This window comes from Lynx canadensis, chromosome C1 (assembly GCF_007474595.2).
Source record: "Lynx canadensis isolate LIC74 chromosome C1, mLynCan4.pri.v2, whole genome shotgun sequence".
NCBI lineage: Eukaryota > Metazoa > Chordata > Mammalia > Carnivora > Felidae > Lynx > Lynx canadensis.
This window is the reverse complement of record NC_044310.1, coordinates 71,864,335-71,878,383: the sequence shown is the minus strand read 5'-3', so window position 1 is coordinate 71,878,383 and position 14,049 is coordinate 71,864,335. Positions and strand designations below refer to the sequence as shown.

At 35.1% G+C, this 14,049-nt stretch overlaps 1 protein-coding gene across 3 annotated transcripts in view; it reads left to right on the top strand.

Moving 5' to 3' along the window:
• ZNHIT6 (zinc finger HIT-type containing 6) overlaps nucleotides 1-14,049 on the top strand; it is a 105,064-nt gene that overhangs the window by 5,393 nt on the left and 85,622 nt on the right. For all 3 annotated transcript variants that reach the window (XM_030326091.2, XM_030326089.2, XM_030326090.2), the window contains exon 5: nucleotides 5,923-6,026. In XM_030326091.2, the coding sequence (XP_030181951.1) occupies nucleotides 5,923-6,026 (104 nt within the window). The remainder of the gene's footprint in view (nucleotides 1-5,922; nucleotides 6,027-14,049) is intronic.

Genomic DNA, 14,049 nt, shown 5'->3' with positions numbered 1-14,049 from the left:
TTCTTTACAGTATTAAATCTTGAAATCCTTCACTGTGTTGTATCTGCATTTACTTAATAGCTTTAATATCTCTGATTTTCTCAGTGGAGATCTTACACATTTTTTGTTAGGTTTATTCCTAGGCACTTTATTTTTTCATGCTTTTTTAAATAGCATTTTCTTTGTTTTTTTATCTCTTTGCTGGTATTTAAGAATGAGATTTTTGTTGTTATTTATTTTGTGTTATTATAATCTATGTTTTATAGTACTAAAATTTATCCCAGTGCCTTATCAATAGACACCTTGAGATTTTTCAATTATGTACATTTGTGAAGTTAATACATTTATTAAACATTTCATCACAATTTCTTTTTATCTTTCTGTCCTTATTCTTCTCTTTCTCTTGCCTTACTGCCTTATGTGAGGACTTCCCATTCAGTGTCAAGTACTAATGTTGGTAGTAGATATTTATGTTTTAAGCCCCAAGTCCACACAGTATGCAGTTAATCCCTTTGTCAATGAGTTGTGATAACACATGTGAAGTAGTATCTACTAGGCAAGCTCATCAGAGATTCACTGCCCAAGGTTTTTATGGGGGCTGGTCACATAAGCACCCTCTGCCTAGCAGGTGCCAAATTCCAGACTCCCAGAAGAAAAGGAAATCAAACCATATTGTTTTACAGACAATTCAGGCACAGTGAACCATACTTACTATTTTAGGAAAAGTTTAATGTTAGTTTAGGGAACCATTTACCAGTCATTCAAATTCCCACACACTAACCTAAAGATAACCGTCTCAGGCCCGCTATGTTACCTCTTCTGTACATACTGTTTTGCAACTCCTGATCATAGAGGGGAAACTTCCACAATTGCACCATGACGTTTGCTCTTAAATTTTTTCTAGAAATAATTTGATGACTAGATTATGGAAATTGTAGTCCTAGTTTGTTACCAGATTTTATCATGAATGGTAGTTATATTTTATCAAATACTTTTTCTGTATTTGATTATTTCATTTGTGTTCTTTTAATCTATAATTTTCTAATAATACGAATAATATTTTAATTGATTTTCTATTTTAAGCTAAACTTGCATGGTGTGTCATTATCATATCAAGCTTTTTATACTTTGCAGAATTCATTTGTATTATACATGTATATATACCTTATCCATGCATTCATTTTGTATTTCTGTGCATTAGTGAGATTGACCTCTCATTTTCCATTTTGGTATTCTCAAGTTTCTGTATCAGTATGATTCTAGTTTCAGAAAATTATTTGGGAATGTTCCCATTTTATTCTTGGATGCATTCACTAATATTGTAATTACTTCTTCCTTGGGAGTTGGGTAAAATTTATTAAGGAACCAGTATGGGCTTAGAGTTTGGGCCACTGAGGTATATTCTTTACTATTTGTGGGACCGTGTGTAGGTTTTCTGTGTCTTCCTGAGTTAGTATTAATAGATTACATTTTTCTAAGAATTTGTTCATTTGACCTAAATTTTCAAATTTATTGGCATAAGGTTCTTCATAAACCTTCTCCTTTACATGTCTATAGGAGTTATAGTAATTTCTTTTGTAATATGGTTATTTATGTCTTTTTTTTCCTAGATCAGTTGCTATTACATGTTTTTTTCTATTTTGTTAATGTGTCCTCTTAACTTTTGTTATATCTTTTTTATGTTAGCTTAATTGCATTATGATCAGAGAACATACTCTTTTAAGTTCATTCCTTTAAAATGCATCAGGACATGGGGCACCTGGGTGGCTCAATAGGGTTGAGCGTCCAACTTCAGCTCAAGTCATGATCTCATGGTTCGTGAGTTTGAGCCCCACACTGGGCTCAGTTCTGACAGCTCAGATCCTGGAGCCTGCTTCAGATTTTACGTCTCCCCCTCTCTCTCCCTGTTCCCTGCTTGCCCTCTGTCTCTCTCTCTCTCTCCCTCTCTCTCAAAAATAAATATAACATTTAGGAAATCAAATCAAATCAAATCCATCAGGACTTGTGTTTATGGCCCAGCATATGGTCAAAGTTTTAATGTTCTCTGCTTGAAAAAAATATATTCCGGGGCACCTGGATGGCTGAGTCAGTTGAGTATCCAGCTCCTGACTTAGGCTCAGGTCATGATACCCAGGTCGTGGAATCAAGCCCTGTGTTGGACTCCGTGCTGAGTGTCGAGCCTGCTTGGAATTGTCTCTCCCTCTCCTTCCTTCCCCTGTTTGCATGCACGTATGCATGTGCATGTGCATGTTCGCTCTCTCTCTCAAAATAAATAAACATTAAAAAAAAATTCTGCACTTGCTGAATATAGTACTCTATATATACTTTATAGGTCAGATTTATTAATTATGTTCAAATTGTTTATAATGTTACTTTTTTTTCGGTCTGTTTCGTCTATAATTTTTAAAGAGAAGTATGTTAACATTTCTCAATAGATAAAATCAAACAGATCTGTGAGTTTCCCTTGTGGTTCAGTTTGTTTTGCTTTGTGTGTTTTAAGGCTAAATTATTAAATGCATACCTCACGAAATACTTCTTGGTGTATTTAACCTTTGGCATTATGAGGTAACCCTCTCTGTCTCTAGCTTTTTTTGTACTTTGATTAACATTTACAAAGCTGTATCAGTTCTTTGGTTGGCTTTTGTGTGGGCTATTTTTTTCCTTACTTAAGGCCTTTTTGTGTCCTTATGTTCTGGATATAGTTGGTTTCCAGTTTTTCTCCCATCTGACAATCTGTAACTTTTAACTGAATCATTAACCTCATTTACATTTTAATAAAATTACCTGTATATTTGACTTTAAGTGTGTCACCTTAGTTTTGCTATTTGTCCCAGTTTTTTTTTTCTTTTTCTTGTCTTTTGGGCTGATTTTTTTTTTTATTTTTATCATTTGAATTTTTCTCTTTTATCAGTTTAGAAGTTATATACCCTTTTTCTATCCTTTCGTTGGTTAAGCTATACATTACAATATGCATGCTTAATTTGCCAATATCTGAAGTTAAGCAGTACCTGAACCAAATGCCTAGACAATGCAAAAGACCTTAAAACAGGAGTTGGCAAACTTTTTCTCTAAAGGGTCAAATAGTAAATATTTCTTCTAGGCCAATATGGTTTCTGTCACAACTACTCAGCTCTGCCATTGTGTAGCAAGAAAGCAGTCATAAACAATATTTAAACAAATGGGTGGGGGCTACATTCCAACAAAATGTATTTATAAAGATAAGTAGCAGGCAGGTATAAGTATATCAGCAGTTAACTTAAATTCCATTTAACCTTATACTGACTTTTCTTCCTGTTTTCAATTCTTTAAATTGACTTTTAAAAAAAATCTCCATACAGTAGTTACTGTTTTATTCAGCCAGTGTTTATTTGGGTTTATCTTTATATTTCCCACTTTCTTTGCTCTTTATTCCTTCTGTCATCATCTTAGACCCTTTATGCCTTCTGTCATCACCTTAGACCCTTAGAGATCACTTTTTTTCTGCCTCAGGTACATCCTTTAGAATATCCTTTAGAGAGGGTTTGCTGGTTACCACCACTTGGGTTACTTTGTAGATTTTTTGAATTTTTATTTATTTCCCATTCTTCACTCTAAAATGATTTTTCTCTATAGAATTCTGGGTTTAGAATTATTGTTCCACTGTCTTAGGGCTTCCATTGTTATTGTTGCAAAGTCATCTGTTGTTTTTAATTGCCTTTGAAATCTTTTTTACTCTGGCTGCATTTTTTTATGTTTTCTGTTCTTTATTTGCACTATAATATGAACATGCATGTTTTCTTTTTCTTCATCTTATTTGAGAATTGTTAGATTTCTTGAATCTGTGTTGTATCTTTGATCAGTTCTGGGAAATTTTCAGCCCATTTCTTATTCCTTCTGTCTTCTAAAACTATCATAAATGTAAGTTAAATCTTCCTACCTATCCTTTAACTTACTTGATTTTTTATCTTTTTTTCTCTGTAGTGTATTCTGGATATGTTCTAGTTTTAGTTAGTTCTTATAAAAATTTGCTGAGTCAGTTTTTATAGTTTCTCTTCACTGCAAGTATTTTCAAGCTGTTCTTTTTTTTTTTTTTTTTTTTAATTTTGCATAACTGTTCTACAATCTGTGTATGATTCTTTTAGTGTCTGAATACATGGAGAATTCTCAGCTACCTCTTTTTTTCTCTTTTGGTCCCTGCTCGCTAACCTTTGTTTTCTTGTATTCCTTATGCTTGCTTATTTTTTATTGAGTGCTACTTTTTTTTCTTAAATGATTTGTGAGAACTTTTTTCAAGAGTAGGACACAGGCCTTTTATTCTGCCAGGTACCTGGGAATATTGCAAATCTGGGCCTATCCTAAATCAAGTTGAAAGTTTAAGATTCCCTTGACCACACAAGCAAAGCAAATCATTTCAGACCTGAGCAAGAACTGGCCCATGACCACAGCTTCTGATGAATTGTTTTTCCTCACCCCCTGCACCCTCCACTGTTCCAGTCATTCTGATATAAATTTCCTAGCATGCTCTGGGGGTAGGGTTTATTTCTGGTTCACCCTTACCTGAATATTAATTAGGCATATTCTGTGACTCAGCCTCATTTCATGAGGGGTTCCTAAAAGATTAGAGTCATAACTCCTACCCTCTTACTGAGAAAGCTGTTGAAAGGAAAAGCCTGTATTTGCTAGAATTTGCAAAATTTGCCAAAAAAAAAAAAATCTGGAGAATTTTCAGCCCATTTCTTATTACTGCTTTGCTTACCTGTCCTGGTTTTCACTTCTCGTTAAATATTGGCGTGTATTTTCTTGTTTTCTTGTTAGCTCTCCAGTGTTTTTTAAGGTGATTTTGAAATGTATTTTATTACATATGTGTCTTTCCCCCATTCTCTGATATTCTTAGATGTTTTCAGTGGGAGAGTTGGTCCTTACAGTCATCACCATTACTGAAACCAAAGCCCTATAAGTTATAAAATTGCATGTAATTTCTTAAATTATTTCTCTTTTTAACAAGTGATAGCTGGCTCTTCCTTTCCCTTGGCTTATGATTTAATTCTCTAACTCTTAGCATTGCAAAACCAAAAACTTGCACTTATACTTTGCCATTTGAGTGTTCAGGGAAGAAAACTTGATGATATTACTTCCTTCACTACTTTCTGGTATTGCCTAGTTCTGCTCAGCCAACCCAGACAGGTAGTGGAGTAAAACATGTCAGAGCCAGAATATTCACATGTCCCATTTTGTATAGCCTACAGTAGTAGCTACATTAAGTTAAGCCTTGTAAGTAGGCAATGCCTTGGTTCTTCCCTTGAGTGAACTACCTGTATAGTTGTATACAGCCAAGTATGGTATAAAACCTCAGAAAGGGGTACACGGGTAACTCAGTTGGTTAAGCATCTGACTCTTGATGGCTCAGGTCGTGATCTTGCAATCGTGAGATCAAGCCCTGCAACAGGCTCTGTGTTGAGCTTGGAGCCTGCTTGGGATTCTTTCTCTCTCTCTCTGCCCCTCCCCCACTTGTGCAAGTGTGCATGCGCTCTTTTTCTAAAAATAAATAAACATCAAGAAAAAAGTTCAGTAAAAGAAGAGGAACTGTACAAGTAGCCCCTATGAATTACCAAATGACCTGTGTTTTTAAACATCTCATTAAATCCTTCTTTTGGCTTACAGAGCATATGATTAACAAGACAGCCTCCAGAATTAGCTATATCTGGGTTTTATTACAGGCTCTCACTCTCAGAAATAGGTGTATAATGTTGGCATCTCATTAACTTTCCTTCCTAAATTGAGGGTAGTAGTAGGTACCAGTCTCAAAGTATTGTGAGCATTAAATGAGATACTAATGTTCACAGTTTGTGAAACATAAGTACTCAATAAATGTTAATTATTATATTTTGAACACTGTTTTATTCACTGTTGAAATTTAAGGCATTTTAAAATTAATTTTTCTATTTATTTATTTTTGGTTGTCAGATGTATTTTATGAAAAATCGTGCTAGAAAACAAGGTATTAATTTAAAGCTTCTACCCAATGGATTCACAAAGAGGAAAGAAAATTCAACATTTTTTGATAAGAAGTAAGTTTCTAACTTCATTCTTAGTATATTGGGTATTCTAATTTGATCAGGAACATCTTTGAAGGTTTGGTTTGATATAGAGCATTGCTGCCCAAAGTGTAGTCTTTTTGTTACTGGTCTGTGGCAAGATGATCGCACAAATTGAAAATAAGCATTTAGAAATTTTAACTAATTTTATGTCATGTGAATAATAAAAATTTGGGCTTACAGTTTGTGTGTATGTGTGTGCATGTGTGTATCTGAGACCTAAGATACCATGGAAGTATTTCAGAGGTTTCAGGGGCAAAATGATGAATCAAAGCAGGACCCTGCACAATTTTGACCCAAGCAGTCTGGCATTTATAATCCTTTCTACTTAGGGAAATACAATTTCACTTGAAAGCCAATGCTGAGGAAGAGAGAGGCTTGGAAAACTTACTCTGTAGTAAATCTGAAGTATAGATGATACAATAGAGATTAACCTGCTGCTTTCTGAGAGTGTTAGGTCTGAAAGGTCCCGTTAGTACAGAGGGGAACAGGATCCCAAAATATTACAAGTAGCCCACTAAATTATTAGATAATACTTTTCAAATGTCCACCTTCTGGATTTAGAGTAAAAATATTCCTGAGTGAGTTCCTCCTTCCTTAGCCTCTTAGTAACTTAATAACTGCAACTTAGTAACTTGCAGTTAAATTCTCTGGGCCGCATCTGCATGATGTGGGGGTTGTACTAGGTAAACCCTAAGGTTCCCTTCCAGTTTTACCACTTCATAAATTGAAAAGGCAAAACCATCAGAATTATCATTACTCTAATAGAATTTCCACCTTTTCAAAAAAATATTATATTAGGAGATGGTGTTACCCATTTATTTTTTTATGTTTCAAGAGGAATATTTATAAAAAGTGATTTTGCTTTTTCCTGGGTAGCTTTCCAGAAATAAAGTAATGTTTTGCATTTATCAAATATGAGATGATTCCACTGTGCATTTTCAAGCTGACATATTTAGAAATTGACATAATTTGTTTGAAATTTAAGGTAACTGGTTTATGTCTTCTCAAATATAAAATATATTCCTGTGTTATGAAGGAAACCATTCAGACTGATTGTTATGAGAGCTTAGTTCTCAGCACTAAAAAGCATGTACCCTCAAATGTAAAATTTGGGGGTCTCTATAGATACAAGAATGTATGTTAGAGGTTTTTTTTTTTTCTTTTTGCCTTCCAAAAATAAACATTCAGTATGTCTCTTGGATTTAGAACCCAAATTTATACTCAGTTATTTTGTTACACCTCAGATCTGTGAAGTGGCAAATTGGACTCTTTCTGCATTAATGCCTTTTGCTGGTGAATTTGCAATTGTCTGGGGTTGGTTTTCCTTAAATTTTTTAGTGTTTTCCCATGAGGACATTAGCAACATACTTCATAACAGGCTTTATTATTTTTTTAATATTATTAAAAATTTTTTTTAAATAACTTACTGTCAAGTTAGCTAACATACAGTGTATGCAGAATAGTCTTGGCTTCAGGAGTAGATTCTCGTGGTTCATCACTTACTACAACACCCAGTGCTTATTCCAACAAGTGCCCTCCTCAGTGCCCATCACCCATTTTCCCTGCTTCCCCAACCCCTCACACCCTATCAACCCTCAGTTTTTTCTCTGTATTTAAGAGTCTCTTATGGTTTGCCTCCCTCTCTTATTTTTTCCTTCCCTTCCTCTATGGTCTTCTGTCAAGTTTCTCAAATTCCACATATGAGTGACAACATATGATACCTGTCTTTTTCTGACTGATTTATTTCACTTAGCATAATACCCTCCAGTCCCATCTGTGTTGTTGTAAATGGCAAGATTTCATTCTTTTTCATCACAGAGTAGTATTTCATTGAGTGTGGAATCACACCACACCTTTATCCATTCATCAGTTGATAGACATTTGGGCTCTTTCCATAGTTTGGCTTTTGTTGATAGCATTGCTGTAAACATTGGGGTACATGTGCCTCTACGAATCAGCACTCCTGTATCCTTTGGATAAATTCCTACTAGTGCTATTGCTAGGTGGTAGGGTAATTCTATTTTTAATTTTTTGAGGAACCCCCCCCCCACGCTGTTTTCTAGAGTGACTGCACCAGTTTGCCTTCCCACTAACAGTACAAGAGGGTTCCCCTTTAGATTCAATTTCTTTTCTGCTTTCACACGTGTAAAATGGAGCTGATGGTAGCTATTGTGTAAAGTTGTGACCTTTAGTGTATTAATTTACCTAGCCACTAACTGGAGTGTAGGAAGAAATGAGTGTATGTAGCAATTGTAAAACTAATACATCTTCATCATAAAAAAAAGTGTAATGGAAAAATAGCACCTATAAATTCTACTATGTGGATATGACCACTGATAACATTTCGTGTTTCTTCTAATTATGTTTTCTTCTTTTTCCGTTAATAAAATACAACATTAAATACAAAGAGTATGCAAAGTTACATGGCTCTTTTCAAGTTCAAAATTATTAATATTTTTATGAATAAAAGGATACTTTTTTCTGCAGCTGCATTTGTTAATGCAAATCTGCCATATTTCTAAGTAGTGTATTCTAGTTATGACTACCATATTTATTTAATTATTACCATATTCATGAACATTTAGCTTATTTCTGGTTTTTAATTATTAGAGATGCCATAATAAACATTACATTAAACAATTCTTCCTTGAAGAAATTGCTTTGTGTGCTTACATGACTTTTTCTTTGCAATCAATCCCTAGAAGTAGAATTGCTGGATCAAAGACTGCATGCATTTAAAATTTTGAGAGGGGTGCCTGGGGCAGGTTGGTAAGGGTCTGACATTGGCTCCAGTTATGATTTCATGGATTGTGAGTTCAAGCCCCACATTGGGCTCTCTGCTGTCAGCACAGAGCCCACATCGGATCCTGTTTCCCTCTCTTTCTACCCCTTTCCTACTTGCGTGTGCGCTCTTCTCTCAAAAATAAACATTAAAAAAATAAAATTTTTGAGAGAGACTTCAAATTACCCTCCCCAAAAAAGTACTGCTTTGTATCTTCATCAGAAAAGTATATGAGAATGCCTATTGTCGTTATACTTGCACTTTAACTGAATGTAAATTTTTCTTGCGTATCTGATTATTGGAAAGACTGAGCTCTTGAATTTTCTCTTTTAAGATGTGCCTTTTTATAGCTCATCTTACTCTCATAGGGAATATTTTCACCAGTCTGTTTATCCTTTAATTTGGTCTTACAGTCATTTTGATTCATTTTAAATAGTTGTAAAAAAATTCTGTATAGTATAGAGATAGGAAAATGGAGTGGTTAAGAGCACAAATTGGACCTGAGCTACCTAGGTTCCTATTTATGATTAGCCTTCTCCTAGCTATGTGATATTAAGCTAAACCACCTAACTTTTTTGTCTTAGTTTCTCATCTGAAAATGTGACTAGTAATACTAAACTGGGACTAAACCAGTTTTCAGTTCCATTTGTGTTATATGAGAATACCTATTTAAACATCTTGCTATCACTGAGTTATCTCTTAAAAAATGTTGCTAATTTGATTCAGATGACATTTTTTAAAATTTCCTTTTATTTAAAAAAAAAATTTTTTTAACGTTTATTTATTTTTGAGACAGAGAGAGACAGAGCATGAATGGGGGAGGGTCAGAGAGAGAGAGGGAGACACAGAATCTGAAACAGGCTCCAGGCTCTGAGCTGTCAGCACAGAGCCCAACGCGGGGCTTGAACTCACGAACCGCGAGATATGACCTGAGCCGAAGTCAGACACTTAACCGACTGAGCCACACAGGCGCCCCAAAATTTCCTTTTATTTAATTGCTACTGAGATACGAAACATTTGACTACACGTTTCAGAGTGATATCTGAGTTCAAGTGTAAAATTTGACTTGCTGGAAGGAGGGGATACTACATCTTTTCAAAGGATTTATTTTCACTTTCCATGCCCCAGTAGTCTGTTTTTAAGAGACTCATTTTCAATACTCTTTTTCAACTTTCAGAAGTGATTAATGCTTTGACTCCGAGAAACCTAAATTTGAACATTGCTGCTACCATTTAGTACACAGTAGGTGACCTTGGGCAAGATTGAATTTACTGCATTGAATGGATTAAATGAAGTGATAACTAAAGTAGTACCTAGCACTGCTTCTCTTACCTGAAACCCTTGGGGATATGGTAAATTTACTATATTCACTTCTAGGAGGTCTGGGGCAGTATTACGTAAAGGATACTATGTCTACAGTGAAACATGCAAATATTTACATTACAATGGGTAAATGATTGTGAACTGGCTCAGGCAGGTTTTGCTGGCTAAGGAGTTAAGGAAAAAAATCTTTAAATTTCAAATATTTGGGGACTTTGTTACTGGTCACATGAGATTTCAGTCCTGTATACTAAGAGGACTATTATAACTCCTAAAGTATTAAATTGCCCATTTGCTTATTTAAGCAGCTTGAGTTACAGTTTAATAAAAAACTCAAATGGAACTTGTTTAAAATTAAACATTCCAATGTTAATTTCTGAACAGAGTGAAGAATTCTTTGTGGTGTTTTTGTAACTTTTCTGTGAAGTCTGAAATTATTTCAAAATACAAAGCTTAAAAAACCTAAATACCCTCATGTGAAGTGTGACTAATACTCCATAATTGTGCCTGAGGTACCTCTGTAGAACTATCAGTAGGTTATATAGCAAGTGTAATAGGTACCTTAGAAGCAAACCCAGGTATCCTTTATGGTAGGAGTATTTGACCAGTATTCGACCAGTATGAATCTCCTAAGTCTCATATGCAAAATTGTGTGATGTGCGAATTTTTATAATAGGAAATGTAATTTTCATGTTATAGTCAAAGGTGGAATATAACACTAACCAATCTGTGAGGTCAAAAATGTATTTAATAGTGATGAATTTTAGAGGACTGGTGAATTTACAGGAATGTCATAATAGGTAGCTTCAATGAATAAAGAAAAGTTAAGGGATGCTTATGTTAAGAATAAGTTGAGGGGCACCTGAGTGGCTCAGTTGATTAAGCTTCTGACTTGACTTCGGCTCTGGTCATGATCTCACAGTTAGTGAGATCAAGCCCTGTGTCAGGCTCTGCTGACAGCGTGGAGTCTGCTTGGGATTCTCTCTCTCTCCCTCTCTCTCTGCCCCTACCCCATGCACATGCACACACACTCCCTCTCTCTATCTCTCTCAAAATAATAAATAAACATTAATTTTAAAAAAAGGAATAAGTTAGGCTAAAGCAAGATTGACGTTCTCTCTTAAAAAATAGAAGAGCTTGATAAGGAAATGTGTCCAGTAGAAGACTCACCTGCTTTCTCTGGAGCGGATCCCAGACCACTTCTTTAAAATAGTGACTCTTTCAGGGGCGCCTGGGTGGCTCAGTCGGTTAAGCGTCCAACTTCAGCTCAGGTCATGATCTCATGGTTTATGAGTTTGAGCCCTGCGTCGGGCTCTGTGCTGAAAGCTCAGAGACTGGAGCTGCTTCAGATTCTGTGTCTCCCTCTCTCTTTGCCCCTCCCCCTCTTGCACTCAGTCTCTCTCTCTCTCTCTCAAAAATAAATACTAAAAAATAAAATAAATAAATAAAATAGTGACTCTTTCAGAGCTAACTTGTTTACCTCCTCTCTTTGTGGGGCATTATAAACTTATGTTCACTTTCACTCATTGCTAATCAATTACTGTTGGAAGAAATATGAAAGATTTATATGAAGAAAACCTAAACTCTACTGAATGACTTAAAAGATTGGAACAAATGGAAAAAGGTACCTTTCTTAGGAGACTCGGTGTTATATAACTAACATTTCTTAAATGAATGATTTTTATATCTGATGTGATCCTAATGAAAATACTAATTTTGTTTGGTTTTGATTTGTGATTTTTTTTTTGAGAAGAAGGAAAGAGTTTATAATAATATGACTTACGTTCATTTTGAAAAATAAACATGGAAGAAGCACCAGGAAAAATATGAAAAAGAGTAATAAGGGTGGACTCATTGAAATTTATGGAGTTCTAGTAAAATTTTTTAATGTTGACATAGAAATCTATAGTTAGCTTAAATTATAGAAACTAGATGTAAGGCTGTTTGGTACTCTAGCATCTGATAAAGGTAGCATTTCAAATTAATAAAGATAATTACTTAATAAATGGGGTTGAGTCAGTCAGCTTGCCATTTGTCAGAGGAAAGCTGGATTTTTAACTAGAATTTCAGGTGGATCAAAATCCTAAACTTGAAATAAAAAATACTAGTATATTTTCATAATCTTAAAGAGAGGAAATACTTAATCCAAAGCCATAAAGGAAAAAAATAACTAAATTTGCATAAAAATTTTAAAAAATTGTGTGGTTAAAAAAGACCACAGTAAACTGAAAAGACCAACAGGACAAAAAAAAACTTTAACGTATATGACAAAGAGTGTTCATGCATTAATAAAAAAAAAGATTGGTACCTAATTAGGAAAAGGGGCAAAGGATAAGAATAGGTGGTCATGGAAAGATACATATTTACATGTGTCATAGAAAGATATGTATATATATAATACATATATGCTGTAATAATATATATATGCTACATATATGCATATATATGCCATATATAATATGTGGCACATAAGTATTTATTGATAATATCTAATATAATGAAAGTATGGGTTAGCCAGACCAATTTGCTGTTCCACTGTTGCTGAGAATATACTTTAGTGGTCATTTTAGAAGGCAATTTGGTAGTACTTTTCAAAATGTTATATATGCCTACTCAAGGAAGTTGGCCTACAGATGTATCAGTACAGTTTATAGAGATACATGTATATCTGTTGCAGCACTGTTTTTAATAGTGTAAAAACTGGCAACAACCTCAAGTGTTCATCAGTATGGACTGAGTCAAATTGATAGTCTCTTCACAAGATAGAATTCTAGGTAACCGTTAAACAAAAACAAATTAATTGTAGAAATATTGTCATGGAATGATATCCATGATATGTTCAGTGAAAAAAAAAGTTTAAACAATTGTCTGAAAGATAGGAACCTCACTTTTCCTGTTTATATAAAGTTGGCGTGCAGTGAAATGCACAGATCTTTTTTTTTTTTTTTAATTTTTTTTTTTCTACGTTTATTTATTTTTGGGACAGAGAGAGACAGAGCATGAACAGGGGAGGGGCAGAGAGAGAGGGAGACACAGAATCGGAAACAGGCTCCAGGCTCTGAGCCATCAGCCCAGAGCCCGACGCGGGGCTCGAACTCATGGACCACGAGATCGTGACCTGGCTGAAGTCGGACGCTTAACCGACTGCGCCACCCAGGCGCCCCGAAATGCACAGATCTTAAGAATACACGTGTTGAGTTTTGACAAATGCATAGATAGGCATACCTTTTTTTGTTGCGTTTCATTCACTTTACTGTGCTCTGCAGATACTGTGTTATTTACAAATTGAAGGTCTGTGGCAACCCTACATCAAGTAAGTCTACTTGTGCCATTTTTCCAACAGCATTTGCTTGTTTCATATTGGTGTCACATTTTGGTAATTGTCACAGTATTTCAGACTTTTTCATTGTTGTTTGTCTTGGTGACCTTTGTGATTAGTGATCTTTGATGTTTCTATTGTAGTTGGTTTTGGGGTGCCATAAACTGCACTCATGTGACAGTGAACTTAATTGATAAATGTGTAGGTTCTGACTGGTCCACCAACTGGCCATCTCCCCATCTTTCTCCCACTCTTCAGGATTCCTATTCCTGAGACACAACAATATTGAAATGAGGCCAACCAGTAACCCTACAGTAACCTCCTAAAGTGTTCAAGTGAAAGAAAGAGTCTCCTGTCTCTCACTTTAAGTCAAAAGCTAGAAATGATTAAGTTGAGTGAAGAAAGCATGTCAAAGCCAAGATGGACCTAAAGCTAGGCCTCTTGTGCCAAACAGCCAAGTTCTGAACTCAAAGGAAAAGTTCTTGAAGGAAATTAGAAATGCTGTTCCAGTGAACACATGAATGGTTAAGAAAGCAAAATGACCTATTGCTGATATGGAGAAAGTGGTCTGG